The 13,131-nt window shown below is 56.3% G+C and overlaps 1 protein-coding gene across 8 annotated transcripts in view; it reads right to left on the bottom strand.

Annotated features, from left to right (window-relative positions):
- ARAP1 (ArfGAP with RhoGAP domain, ankyrin repeat and PH domain 1) overlaps positions 1-13,131 on the bottom strand; it is a 67,264-nt gene that overhangs the window by 2,649 nt on the left and 51,484 nt on the right. For 5 of the 8 annotated variants that reach the window (XM_045484122.1, XM_045484125.1, XM_045484124.1 and 2 more), the window contains 15 exons: positions 11,362-11,497; positions 10,989-11,091; positions 9,940-10,135; positions 9,617-9,668; positions 9,340-9,503; positions 8,980-9,192; positions 8,571-8,676; positions 7,745-7,892; positions 7,570-7,656; positions 7,414-7,482; positions 6,990-7,107; positions 5,514-5,627; positions 5,138-5,283; positions 4,580-4,612; positions 690-772 (listed from right to left, as the gene is read on the bottom strand). In XM_045484122.1, the coding sequence (XP_045340078.1) occupies positions 690-772; positions 4,580-4,612; positions 5,138-5,283; positions 5,514-5,627; positions 6,990-7,107; positions 7,414-7,482; positions 7,570-7,656; positions 7,745-7,892; positions 8,571-8,676; positions 8,980-9,192; positions 9,340-9,503; positions 9,617-9,668; positions 9,940-10,135; positions 10,989-11,091; positions 11,362-11,497 (1,768 nt within the window). Of the gene's footprint in view, positions 1-689; positions 773-4,579; positions 4,613-5,137; positions 5,284-5,513; positions 5,628-5,722; positions 5,858-6,989; positions 7,108-7,413; positions 7,483-7,569; positions 7,657-7,744; positions 7,893-8,570; positions 8,677-8,979; positions 9,193-9,339; positions 9,504-9,616; positions 9,669-9,939; positions 10,136-10,988; positions 11,092-11,361; positions 11,498-13,131 lie in introns of those variants that run through there. The other 3 variants (XM_045484126.1, XM_045484127.1, XM_045484128.1) reach the window with 2 other exon arrangements.

The following is a 13,131-nucleotide window of genomic DNA, read 5'->3' as shown; positions in this document are numbered from 1 at the left end:
CCCAGCCCAGGTGCCCGGGACGGAGCCCAGAAGCCTGGGCCAGAGCCGAGGGGCACAGTTCAGGGCCTTCTTGCAAGCACGGCACATTCTGGCCACAGCCTCTTCCTCTCACAGCTCACACCAGCCTCCCAGGCCCTTGGCTCCCTATACCCATGCCACCCCACCCAGGCCTGCCCTAGTCTCTGAGAGACAGCTAGGCACAGCCAGCAGATGAGAGGAGAAAGTCAGAAAACCAAGTCTGGTGGCTATAATTAACAACAATAATAGTGGCGATGCATCACTTTTCCACTTAAAAGCATACCACAACCACCCTTTGAAACAGGTGCACCATTATTTTCCACATTCTACACATGTGGGAAGTGAGGCACAGGAAGATCCCTGAGGTAGTCAGTGACAGGATTTCAATCAAGGCCAGTGGTTCTCAAACATGAGCAAACATCAGAGTCGCCTAAATGGCTTGTTACCATACAGACTGCGGGCCCCACCCCCTAGGATCTGTGACTCAGCAGGTCTGTGGTGGGACCAAGATGTGGGCTGCTAACATGTTTCCAGGTAATGCTGAGGCTGCTGGTCTGGGAGACCACACCTTCAGAACCATGGTATCAACCCCTGTCAAGTTCAAAGCCCCCACTGTGCCGCAACCCCCCCCCCCCCAATCTGTTCTGAGCTCTCCCAGGCCCCCGGCTAACCAGGTCGGTGGCCGGAGTTTCTTCTTCACTCCCAGGTAGACTTTGAGACTCCTGACGGGCCACTCCTTCTCAGGCCGGTGACTCTGGGGTGGGGGCAGGCAGAGGGATGACACTTCAGTCGGTCAGGGTGGGAATTGGGGTGACTGGGTACCTCCCTCCTCCCTCTTCCCACCCCCCATTTGCATCCCAGCACAGGGAACCTCCTGACAAAGCCCTTCCTGTTCACAATCCAGCCCAACTAACCTCCCCACTCCCCCCAGGTTTCTCTCCCTGCAGCAGCATCAGACAGTCAACCCTCAGTCCCCGAGGCAGCCGTTCCAGCAGGACGACCAGGGAGTGATTCTCAGTCCCTTCCTGCTGCCCTACAAACTGGAGAACTGACTTGTAGCATCAGCTGAATCAGATTGTCTATGGAGGGAGAAGTCTGCACCTCGCCCTCTGGCACCAAACTGAATGAGCGTGTATGATCTGAGAGCCTCGGTTGGCTGCTTGGGTCTGTTTGTCTCCGGTTATAGATTCCTCGCCCCTCTCCACCCCACGGAGGCTCCAGGGTTGACCGTGTGAACAGAAGACCTGTGGGGTCAGCAATTACTAGCTCTTTGGTTACACGAGGGGAAGGCTAATGACTCAAGCTGAAGCAGAACTGCTGTTTGGTAGACCAAAGGAAGAACTTTCCAGTGGTCTAGGTCAGGAAGCAAGAGACCGATGTACTGGGGAGGGGCACCAGATCACTGACATGCTCACCTCTGGCCCCCACCTCTGCATATGGGTCTGGGGTTGGAAGGAACAGGCTGGCTCCGAGGCAGAGGTATGGGAGCAATGACCCCCAAGGTAAAGGCTAATTGGAAGTCAAGCTAATGAGCCTTCCTTCTGTTCTGGGAGCCACCTGCTCGAAGCCCTGCCCCCACCAGGCTCCCGGCACCAGTAGGGCACCAGGATGGATGGTAGGGGAGGGGGACTCACTTACAACCAAAACTGGGGGTCAAAGTTTGAGCCACCTCCACCCTGTTCCCACCATTACTCCTAGCCACTCCCAGGCATGGCTCCTTAGCAGGAACAAAAAGAAGGGACTAAGGGATGGCCAGGGAGATGGAAAGTTTCAGGGATTGGTAGACTCCCTGTGAGGCTGCAAAAGGATGAGCTGCCTAGATAAGTGGAGACTTGGGTGCTGTCACAGGGAATGTGGTTTAAGAGGGCTTACTAGAGGGGCACCTGGGTGGCGCAGTCGGTTAGGCGTCCGACTTCAGCCAGGTCACGATCTCGCGGTCCGTGAGTTCGAGCCCCGCATCAGGCTCTGGGCTGATGGCTCAGAGCCTGGAACCTGTTTCCGATTCTGTGTCTCCCTCTCTCTCTGCCCCTCCCCCGTTCATGCTCTGTCTCTCTCTGTCCCAAAAATGAATAAACGTTGAAAAAAAAAAAAAATTAAAAAAAAAAAAAAAAAAAAAAGAGGGCTTACTAGAGACCTTTCACCTTGCTTTTGCCCTGATCCTCCCTGAGGACCGAGTGCCCAAGGGGGCCTGGAAGAAACTGGGCTGTGGACAGGGAGGAAACCGGGCAGTGGGGTCGGAAACCAGGCTGTAAATAAGGGGTGGGCAAATACAAGAAAGAAACCTCCAAGCCAGCAGGAAAGAAGCAAGGCTGAGAGTGCTGAAGAAGTCAGACTGCAGGGTGGAAGGAACCAGGTAGTGGAGATGGAAAGACTTGAGACAGAGGTTGCAAAAGAAGTTAGGCTGTAGACATGAAAACAGCAGGCTCTGGGCACGACAGAAGAAAGGACGTGGGGAAAACCATGTTGCAAGTATGGAAGGCAGCAGGCTGAGGGAATGGAAAGCAGGCTGAGGGCTCGGAGGAAGTTGAGCTGTGGGTGCCAGGGAGGGAGAACTAGAAGCAAGGAGTAGATGAGTTGACAGTGGAAGGAACAGGCTCGTGGGTGTGACAGAAACAACGGTTCCAGTCAGGGCGTGGAGAGAATTGTGGGAATCAAGGAATTCAAACCAGGCTGTGGCTTCCTGAAAATTCGAAAAAACAATCCTCAGGCCTCCACTCCCTCAGGCTCTGGTGTGTGTGGTGTATGCGCAGCACGTGTGTGACAGGAGTATGGCTGAGACAGGAAGGCTGAGGGGGAGATTTGGGGAGCGAGGGGTACATCAGACAACGCAGGACTTCGTTTCTAATCAAAGAGCTCATGTTTCCAGCATTGCTGAGGTATGAGGTCACTGGAAAGAATAAAATTCACCCCTTGATGCTCAAAGACCTCTGCAGGAGCCAAGACTGTTCTAGAATGTGCCTTTCCCAGGTGCTTCAAGGTCTTTAACAATGGAAGTTGCCCAGGCCTTGGCCTGGGTATTCGCATATCCTGAATTGCTGGGTGTTGTCCCAATTTCAAATATTCTGTTCTGTTCCTCCATAAAATAGCAAATGCCAGAATTATCAACACCTCAGTAGCCAAACCACACCCTCCTGGGGCTTCTGTCAGGGCAGAGGTGTGGCTGCCATTCAGAGAGCAGCACTGATCAGCTCTGCCAAAGAGTCCCTGTTTCCTGTACTTCAAGGAATAAAGAGCTCGAGCTCTGATGGGGCTACCTAGAGATGGCTTTAGGCAAGGCACTCGAAGCCTGTTTTCTCACCTGTGAAATGGGGATAATACCCCTCCTCCGGAGGACGCTAGTGGGAGGACATGTCCTAGTATGTGGAGGGCTGGGCACCAAATCTGGCTCACTTAAACATTAGATCTTTTTCCTTTCTCTAGTTCTCGTGCCATTTTCCCTCCATGCTAAGGGATCAGCAACTGCTTTTTCAGGTGCCTCAGCCACCCTCCTTCCTCTCTGCCCACAATGATGGTCTTGCTCCGCTCCAAGCACCATCATAAGGAGGGCATCAGGGAAATAACATCCCAGAACCAAGGGAGACTGAGTGGAGGGGTGAACAGGCCCAGAAGTAAGTAATCATAGAGGGAGGCAAAAGAGAGAAGAGGAGGCATTGCCTACGAGGATCTGTAGGAGCCCAGGCTGCATTAGTAGAGGTATAATGTGCAAAGAGAGGGAGGTGAGGATCCTGGTCTATCTGCTCTGCTCCCTCCATGACAGCTAGGCCTGCCCAGTGTCCTCAGGAGAGGCAAGGGACAGGAAGGGCTGGAATCACTGGTGGGAATAGCTATGGGAGATCCGGTTAGACCCTTGGATTGGAAATACATTTCTGCTGCCCATTACTACAGCGCATCTATGCTCTGTGGCCCCTAAGGCATCGCTGGAACCCACAGGAGCATCACAGGTGGCAGGTTCTCAGCTGAACTTGAGCAAGGGCCTTCTCCCGGCAAAACTATCCCTCTAGGGATAGGGCAGTCCCAAGGGAGGAGTGGATAAGCTCCCCTCTCCCAGAAGTGTGCATGTAAGGGTTGGCAACCAGCCAGGGAGGCTGAGCGGGAACTCCTACCACAGGTGAACTATACCACAAGCCCATTTAGTCTCACCCCAGCATTTTAGGATCAGGGTAGTAGCATGGGCATTCTGATAGTCTTGAAACTCTCTCCATGGTTGGGACAAGGATGGCTCCAGGGGTGGCAGGAGATGAGGGTCAGAGCTCTAATTCAAACCTAGGGGCCTCTGATACTGGCTCCACAGCCTCCACACCTAGTCTTTTGGAAAACTGTAAAGCATCACACTGATGGGGGCTCAACCTTCTTGGGAAAAGGACTCTGGGGCATGGGTGGGGATGAAGGACAGGAGCCCAGGACACAAGCCCAAAGACGGGAGCCAGTGCTGATAGGCAAGAGGGCAGGGAACCATGCCTGAAGGTAGCGAAGAGCTCTGGCTGTGTCCCCAGGCTCCCGCCAGGCTCACTTGGCCCCCAGGTGGTGTAAGGCAGCTAGCAGTTGGCCCACAGCTACTCACGGTCTCAGGGGCCCCGCTCCATGGCCTCTGGCTCTGTTTGATAGAGGATCAGAGTTATGGAAGAAGGAGGTCCGGGTCCACAGCCAGGACAGTGTGTGTGGTGGTGCATGGCAGGATGTGGCAGGTATGTGCAGAAGATGTTGGGGGCAGGGTGCCAAGACCTGGGAGGCCGCCTGGCATGTGGACAGAGTGGGCATGGAGGAGGTACAGCCTGTGAAGTGACAAGATGTGCATGGGCCACGACGGGGGCTGTCACCACATCGCATGTTCTTGTGGGTGCCGTGACAAGGCACAGGCACAGGTGAGACAGCATGAGCCTGACGTGATGGCACCAGAGACTAGCGCCTAGTGGGGCTACAGGGCACAGAAGAGTGGCCACCAAGGGCCACAGCAGAAGATTCCTGACAGTCTATAGCTCTCCTCCACCACTGTGCCACCCCAAGACCCCGCGATGGGGTTGCTCCCACTGGCAGACACTGGCGAATGTTTGTGAATGGGTGTGTGAGCACACTTGGGTACAGACGCTCATTGCAGGGCACGACCCCCTGGGTCACTTACCCGGACCTCCTTGTAGAGCCGCAGGCAGCTGCTGTTGAGGATGAAGTATCGGTCATGAAAGCCACCTGAGGGCAGGCCCAGGCCCAGGAGGCTACGGTCCTCACGGAACTTCATCATGCCATGCTTGGTGTCGCCTACGTGGCTGGCTGGGGGAAGACGGGAGTGGGCGTGGGCTGCACCAACCCCCTGCCCATGGATACAGACACCCAGGGGAGCATGCCAGGATGAAGGAAACTGCCCCAGCCTGCCCCAGCCACCAAAGAGGCCTGCCCACATGGCACCCTCTGCCCAAGCTGCTCCTGCCTGGGCTTCAGATGGAGGGACCCACCAGCCTGCCCAGCCCTGCAGGCGCCACCCACCCAGGCACACCACCTACCCAGGTACAGCAGCATGGCCTCCATGGACTGGTGCTTCTTCACCACCAGGTAGCTGTCCGTGCCCAGCCCGTGCAGGATGGGCAGCACCTTCTCCGCAAAGTGCAGGGGGCGCTCTGGGGGGAGGTCACACCCGCTGTTACTGAGAGACCGAGGGCTGGCACACCCACATATCACCTACACATAAGTGAGCACCACTCCCGCCACCTACCAGCGCCACAACACATCACCATCAGGACTACCCTTTCCACGCTCGAGCTTCAGGTCTGACACAACTGGCTGGGACCAAAGCTGTTCCAACCGAAGCCAGTGATCTTTCCCGTGTCCTCGTTGGGGAAAACACCACCTGCCGAGCCATTCAAGCCAGAAACACAGCTTCCTCCCCCTCTTCCCTCCATATGTTAAATCTCTTTACTTCTGTCCATCATTGTTGCCACGCTGGCCCCCGTTACCATCTGTCCTTGGACTAATACTGTGGCGTTCCGAGGGGTCTCCTGCATGTGCTCTCATTCCCCTCCTCACCTCTCCCTACCCAGCGGCAAGCAGCAACCTCTCCAAACTCCCAGTCACTAGCCCTTCAGGGGCCTTGCGTTGTTGTCGGGCTGGGTGGCCGCCTCTGCCTCTGTCTTCAGTCCCACCCCGTGACACAGCCCCCTCACTGCCCTTATCTCTAGCTCCTCAAAAGGGTGATGTCCATGGTCACCACAGGGCCTCTGCCTGTGCCGCTCCCACTGCCTGGAGACGCTTTTCTCCCCCTTCACCAAGCAACTCCTACTCTTCACCTCCTAGTGTAGGGACTCTGTAGCCAGAGACCCTGTTACAAGCTTTAGTGGCCACTCAAGGCAGTTATCACAGCCTCGGTTGTATGTTTATTACTGTGGCCACAGGATTAATGTCTATTCCATGTGAGACTTACCCCCATGAAGGGGAGGGGCTGTGTGTCTGGCACTCAACAAATAACAGTAAAACAAATGGACAGATACACCCTCATTGTCCACTGCCATTAAGACCACCCTTCACCCTAAAATGCCTTTATCACTGTCTTCACCACCAAGGTACCCTCACAACACCGCCACAACCACCCTTACAAACACCACCCCACCCCACCCTGCCTTACCCCTCTTGCACGGTCATCACCACCTACTGCCCCCTTCACCGTCAATCCCATTATCAAATTCAGCATCGCCACCCTCGCAAGAACACCATTCTCACTGACTCTGAGAAAGCACCGTCACAGTTGATACCATCAACCTCCTTCCCATCAGCCACATTATAGCCATCACCTCAACTCCCCCCGGCCCCCCACCATGCCACCACCACCATCATGGAGGTGACAGTGTGGAAGCAGCATCTATCGTCCAAGACTCCCTTGACCACCACTGTTGCCACACTGTGGGGTAGGGGAGGACAGACTGGGGCAGCAGCTCAGACAAGTACAGGCCACACCATACCCTGCACAAATCCTGGTGGCCACCTACCTGCCTCCTCCCTCTCATTGACCTCAAAGCAGGTCCAGTAGTCCCTCTCCCTGATGCCCACATTCCTGCGATCCAGGATCTCTAGGGTGAGCTCCTCAGCTGTCATGGCTGCTGGGATCTGCAGTGGCCAAGGAGGAAGAGGTCAGCCTACCCTGTTCCTGCCCCTGCTCTCCCACAACCTTGCTGTGACCCAGGGGCCGAGCCCACCCTTTGGGTCCTGGGATACTAGGAGGGTGTCTCTAAGTGGTCCCGATGACCACCGTCTGGGGAGGAGGCAAAGAGACAGGCCCTGGCACCAGCCAGACACAGGTTCCAAACCAGGGCTCCCCTTGGGATAGAAGCCCTGCTCCCCTGGTCACCTGAGCCTGTGCCTGGCCCAGCCTGACTTCTCTGCTCCTCTGGCTCCTAGGTCCCTAGCTCTCACCTTGATATGCTGCTCGGTTTCCGCCTTCTTCTCCTCCAGGTACACTGTGCAGATGAAGTCACCGGCATGCTGTGAAAAGACAGGGCTCAGCTAGAGGCGGGGAAAGTGGGCGCAGGCAGCTATCCCGAGCACCCTACCCCAGGCCCAGTCTTTCACCTGGGTCCCGCTGGCAGTGCCAGCCACACGCATCTTCACAATGGCAGTGATCTCTTCCCGCTGCTTCCTCAGCTCTTCCTCATCCACCTGGGAGGAGAAAGACACAGGGACAGATGATCACTGCCACCCAAGGGGCCCGTCCCTGCCCTCCACTGCCCACTGGCGGGGGACGCACGCTAAACACCACCACGTAGTGGCCGATGAGGTCTTCTACCACACGGCCAGCCTTGTAGTCCTGCCCATCTGTCTGGAAGAGCGTGGGTCCAAACACAATAGCCAGGTTGTGCGTGTTCATCTGGTTTGTGTCTGAGAAGCACTGGACGCTGGACAGGGGAAGACAGAGCCCTGAGTGAGAAGTCCAGCCCAGAACCTCCCCACTTCACCTTCCCAATTCCAGGCAGGTCCACAACTGGCTCCTGGAGGGAGGCCAGGGAAAGTCCTGGTCAGAGTGAACCACCAGTTAAGGGGAGATGGGACTAGTCTTTCTGGCCATGCCGTAGGTCCTGGGGAGGAACAGAGCTGGGAAGCTGGGAGATTTGGCCAAGGTCCCCTGGGTCCCAGGTGAAACCACCTCTATTCTCCCACCCTGCAGGAAGTAAGTTGGGAGACAAAGGGTCCAAGATCAGGGCACGTCAAAAGTCCACATTCAGGGGCGCCTGGGTGGCGCAGTCGGTTAAGCATCCGACTTCAGCCAGGTCACGATCTCGCGGTCCGTGAGTTCGAGCCCCGCGTCGGGCACTGGGCTGATGGCTCAGAGCCTGGAGCCTGTTTCCAATTCTGTGTCTCCCTCTCTCTCTGTCCCTCCCCCGTTCATGCTCTGTCTCTCTCTGTCCCAAAAATAAATAAACGTTGAAAAAAAAAAAAAAATTAAAAAAAAAAAAAAAGTCCACATTCAGTTCCCAGGCCTACCTGGTTCTGTGGGGAGGGCAGTCAGCCAGGAAGGAGTAGAAGAATCTTTTCCACCCCAACCCCCAGAGCCATACAATAATAATGTTCCTCACCAGTACAGGTGGCTGATAAGGGCCTTCACTGTGGCTCGGTTGACTGGAGGCAGATGTGCCAAGAGCTCTCTGTATCTGGAGACTTTCTCCTCCTCGTCCTCAATCTCTGGGTGGGGGGAAATAGATCAGGTCAGGAGGCCCCCCATAACCACCTCCCCTGTCCCACCCTTCTGGCTGCTCTGCCTTTCCTCCTAGGTGAATAGCACTTCCTGTATAGAGTGACAAGTCCTGTATAGAGTGACAAGGGAAGGAGAAGCAGAGGGAGTAAGGGAGATGGGGGGGGGGGGGGCTTATCCCCTGGGGCATGCCTCATTGGATGGGAAGGGGAGGGGTGGGAATTTAGAGATAGGAGTGGACAAGTCAGCAGCACTAGCCTGGGTTTCAGGCTGGCAAGGACTACAGGGCCCACCTGAGGCCTCTAGCCAGGCTAGGCGCTGGGCGCGAGTGAAGAGACCATCGGGCAGGTCTCGCAGGAAGCGCTTGAGTGCTGAGGAGACATCGTCTACATGCTGCTCGCCCTCCTTGAGGCGCACAGACCGAGCGTCCTGCCGCAGATTCTCCAGCAGCCGCTGAGTCTTTGATGTCTGCCCACACTTGCGGTAGATGCCCTCAGAAGTCAGGCCTGCAGAGGGGGTGGCACTGAGCCGGGGGCGGGGCCTCGCAGCTAAGGTCAGAGGGATCCTGGGAAGGCGGGGTTTGGCCGGTGGTGGGGGAGACGCAAGAGGTCAGCCTCCCTGGGCGGGGTCTGTGTTACAGGGGCGGGGCTCACCACACTGCGTGATGTAGTCTATACAGCGGTAGACGATCACTGGGATATCTGAGTCTCCGAGCTGCTGCTCCGACAGCGTGTCCCCGGAGCTGGCCGCTGCTTTCTGGATGGCCCCCAGCCAGCCTGTGAAGTCCAGCCGCCGCTCCCCCTGGATGTACAGCGTCCTGGGTGTGGGGGGGATAGTCAGTCACTTGGGAGCCTACCCCTGCCCTACCCCTCCCAAGCCTGTCAGACTGCCGCGGGCTTCTCAGAGCCCCCCAGGGAGGCCAGGGCTCACCTCCTTCGCTCCACCAGCACCAGCACCTGGTTCTCGCTGTCCCCTTGGACGGCTGTGGAGGGGCCGGTCGAGGTAAGGCCTTGTTCATGGTCCCCAACCAACTCCCTCCTGAGGTTCTCTGGGCACATACATCCCTGGGACCCACCCACCAATACATGGAGTCGCTGAGATACACCCCAAGGGCAGGAGAGGACATAAGAGGGCAGGCTGGCTCCTTCTGGCCAGGGCAGGGTAGAGTTCAGACTTCCAGGGAAGGGCAGGGGGCCTGGGAGCCCAGGATAGGGTGCCCTGGAAGTTGGGGGCCCAAGTCTAGGTCCACGCACAAAGCTCCTGCAGTTTCCGAAGTTGGAGCGGCTCCTCGCAGGGCCCCTCTGGGAAGACAGCACGGAGCTCGGAGCCAGTGAGGGAGAACCACCCCTCCTGGGCCCGCTGTAGGCTCAGGCCAGCTTTGTAGGGTAGGCGCCCAAGCCGCTCAAAATCCCGGGCCAGCAGATCTTCAGCCAGGGGAGGTATGAACGCCTGATGGGGAGGCCAGAGGAAAAGGGGAGGTGGCCAAAGAGACCGCATCAGCCAACAGCAATGCCGGCCTCCCCCCTCCCCCACCCCCACCCCTTGCCCCAGGCTCTTTGGCTTGTAGGCATATACCCATTTCCCACCTTGCTGCCTCCTCTCTTCCCCTGGGCAGGACCTAGCACAGTAAATAAACTCAGGTATCATGCCCCACTCATACGCACTCTTATGTTCCCTCCTCAGGAAAACGTTCCCAGACACCTTCAGGGATGCCCCTTTTCTGCCCTCTATTGCGGCACTGACCACAGTATTCTTGCTGTCAGGGACCCAGCTGTCTCCCCCATCAGCAAAGGAGCTATTGAAGAGCCAGGACCAAGACTGGTTCATCTGGGTTCCCAGAGCTCAGAGGACTAACCGTCAAGGAGGCTCACAGATGACTGATCAGCGACCGAGTAAATAAGAGTCACAGGCCCTCACAGCACAGGGGGACCCAGAGGGCACCTGGCTCTAATCCCCAGGACAGAGCTCTGCAGCCTCCCTGCCTCTTTGCTCCTGAACAAGATGCTCACTCTTCCTGGAGTCAGCACTATCTATCCTAACAGGGCTGTTACACATTATTGTATCGAGCACCTGTGGAGTGCAAAGCTCACAGCCCTTCTTCCACATGGTTGAGACCGGTCTCTTGACGTCCCCCCTAGGGGGCTGCAGATGCTGACATATCTGGCTCTTGGCCCCAGAAGCCTGCCCTATGTCTGCTCCCTCCATTCATGAGGCAGGAGAGATGGGGTACATGGGATCAGCCGGGAGATCCCACCCCAGCCCCTGTCAGACTTCCCATACCTGTCCACTAACTCAGGCCCACCTTAGCAATGCACTTGACCCACTCACGAGCCAGCTCTGCACTCTCCAGACCAAACAGGTACAGCCGCTCTCCCTCCGTGTACACCTCAAAGGTGTGCTCAAAGCTGTAGATACACAGGTCAGGATTCAGGCCCACTCAACCCAGCCATGACCCACCCTGCCCAGCCTTGCCGCCATCCCCTGCCCCTGCCCTTTCCCTGGCCCCATAAGAAGGGATGGGAAAGTCCTAAACTGGGGCCTCCAGAGACCCACAGGGTTTGCTCTGTGACCCTGGGAAGGTTCTGACCCTCTCTGGGCCTGTTTCCCTATCTCCTGAATGGGGGCTTGGATCTCACAGCAATAAGAGTCTGTGATTCTGCCCCAGGGATACTCACCCGTGGGTGTCAGGAGGGGGCACTGCCAGGCACACAATCTCACTGGCCCGAATCTCGCCGTTGGGGGTCACTGCCCGCTCATTCTCATAGTAGCTCAGGACCCCGTCGCTAAGGACACACCAGCGTCGGCTGAACTCTGGGAAGAAGTTGGGCAGGGGAGCCATGAGGGAGCCCCTGCCCTCCCCTGAAAACCCCCTCTGTATCCTCCCTGGGCCCCGACTCCCACCTGACTCATGTCCTCTTCGTTCTAACTCACAAGCTTCCCCTGATTCCATTCTCCTCCCTGCAGCCTGCCGCCCCAGCCCAGCCCACGCCTCTCCCCTGAACCACTGCAGTGATTTCTTCATTGGTGCCTCGACTTGCTTCTTCCAAGATTCAAAAGTGATCTAAGTAAAACTAGACTCTGTCCTTCCCGTGCTCAAAACTTTGCCATGCTCCCCTTATTCTATACACCTCAGACTGGCATTCCAGGCCCTGCTGGGTCTGCTCCTACCCTCCTCTCCAACCGCTTCTGGGCATACACCTCGCCCTTCCCACTCTTGCTCACCTTGTTTCCTCCACCCACACCCTCCATCCTTTAAGAACAGCCCATATGTCACAGAAAGTTTCCGTGCCCACCCCATGCTCCCACCCTCCCCTGCCAGTGACACACATTGCTCTATGTTTCCTCCTATAATGGCACTGAGAAAACTGACAAGATCCCATAAAGGAACAGCAATGGGGATCTGGACCAGGAAAGGCAGGAGAAAGAACAGAATGTCAAGGCCACGCAGGCTTATACAGTTCGTAGCATTGAGCTTCACATTGGCTCAGAGCTTCCTGGCATCCAGGGCAAAAAGGATGACTCAAGCAGTTACATAAATGACATTACCAGGCAGAAGGAGGCAGACGAGGGGCAGTGCCCCAGGGGCAGTGAGGTGGTGAACAGCACAGAGTTCCAAAGAAATCTCTTTGGGTATTAGAGGGTGTCACAGAGGGGTGCTGAGGGACGCAGGGAGCAATGGTCTCAATAATGTTCCCAAAGCAGACACTGTCTCTTGTCCTATCTGCGAGGATATGCCATCTGCCCTCTGAGGGCAGTGTGTCCCAGAGTCTGCCCCCCAGGCTGGGGCCCTCCAGAAGCAGCAGCCCTGCCTCGGTCACTCTTCATCCTGTGATGTCTGCCAAGTGCCCACTGTGCTAGGAGCTGTTCTAGGTGCTGGGGCTACAGTGGTGGCCGAGAGGAGCTTATATTCCAGTGTGGCACAGAGAATCAATAGATACATCTATACGCAGACAAATTAACGTCAGATAAATGGCATGAAGTTAGGGTAAAAGTAAATAGAGCATGCTAATTTGGGTAAAATGGTTATGGATGAAGTCTCTAAGGAGTAACATTTTTTTTTAAATGTTTGTTTATTTGAGGGAGAGAGAGTGAGAGAGCGCACGTGCATGTGGGTGAACAGGGAAGGGGCAGAACGAGAGGGAAACAGAGGATCCGAAGTGGGCTCCACGCTGACAGCAGAGAGCCCAGTATGGGGCTCAAACTCATGAACTGTGAGACTGTGACCTGAGCCGAAGATGGACACTTAACTGACTGAGTCACCCAGGCCTCCCTCTAAGGAGTAACATTTAAACAGAGACCTGACTCGGGGCACCTGGGTGGCTCAGTCAGTTAAACATCTGACTTCAGCTCAGGTCATGATCTCACGGTTGGCGAGTCCTAGCCCCTCATTGGGCTCACTGCTGTCAGCGTGGAGCCCCTGCTTTGGAATCTGTCTCCCTCTCTCT

Source organism: Leopardus geoffroyi, chromosome D1, assembly GCF_018350155.1.
Source record: "Leopardus geoffroyi isolate Oge1 chromosome D1, O.geoffroyi_Oge1_pat1.0, whole genome shotgun sequence".
NCBI classification, from domain to species: Eukaryota; Metazoa; Chordata; class Mammalia; order Carnivora; family Felidae; genus Leopardus; species Leopardus geoffroyi.
Note: the sequence above shows the minus strand (reverse complement) of the source record. Positions and strands in the feature narration are given on the sequence as shown.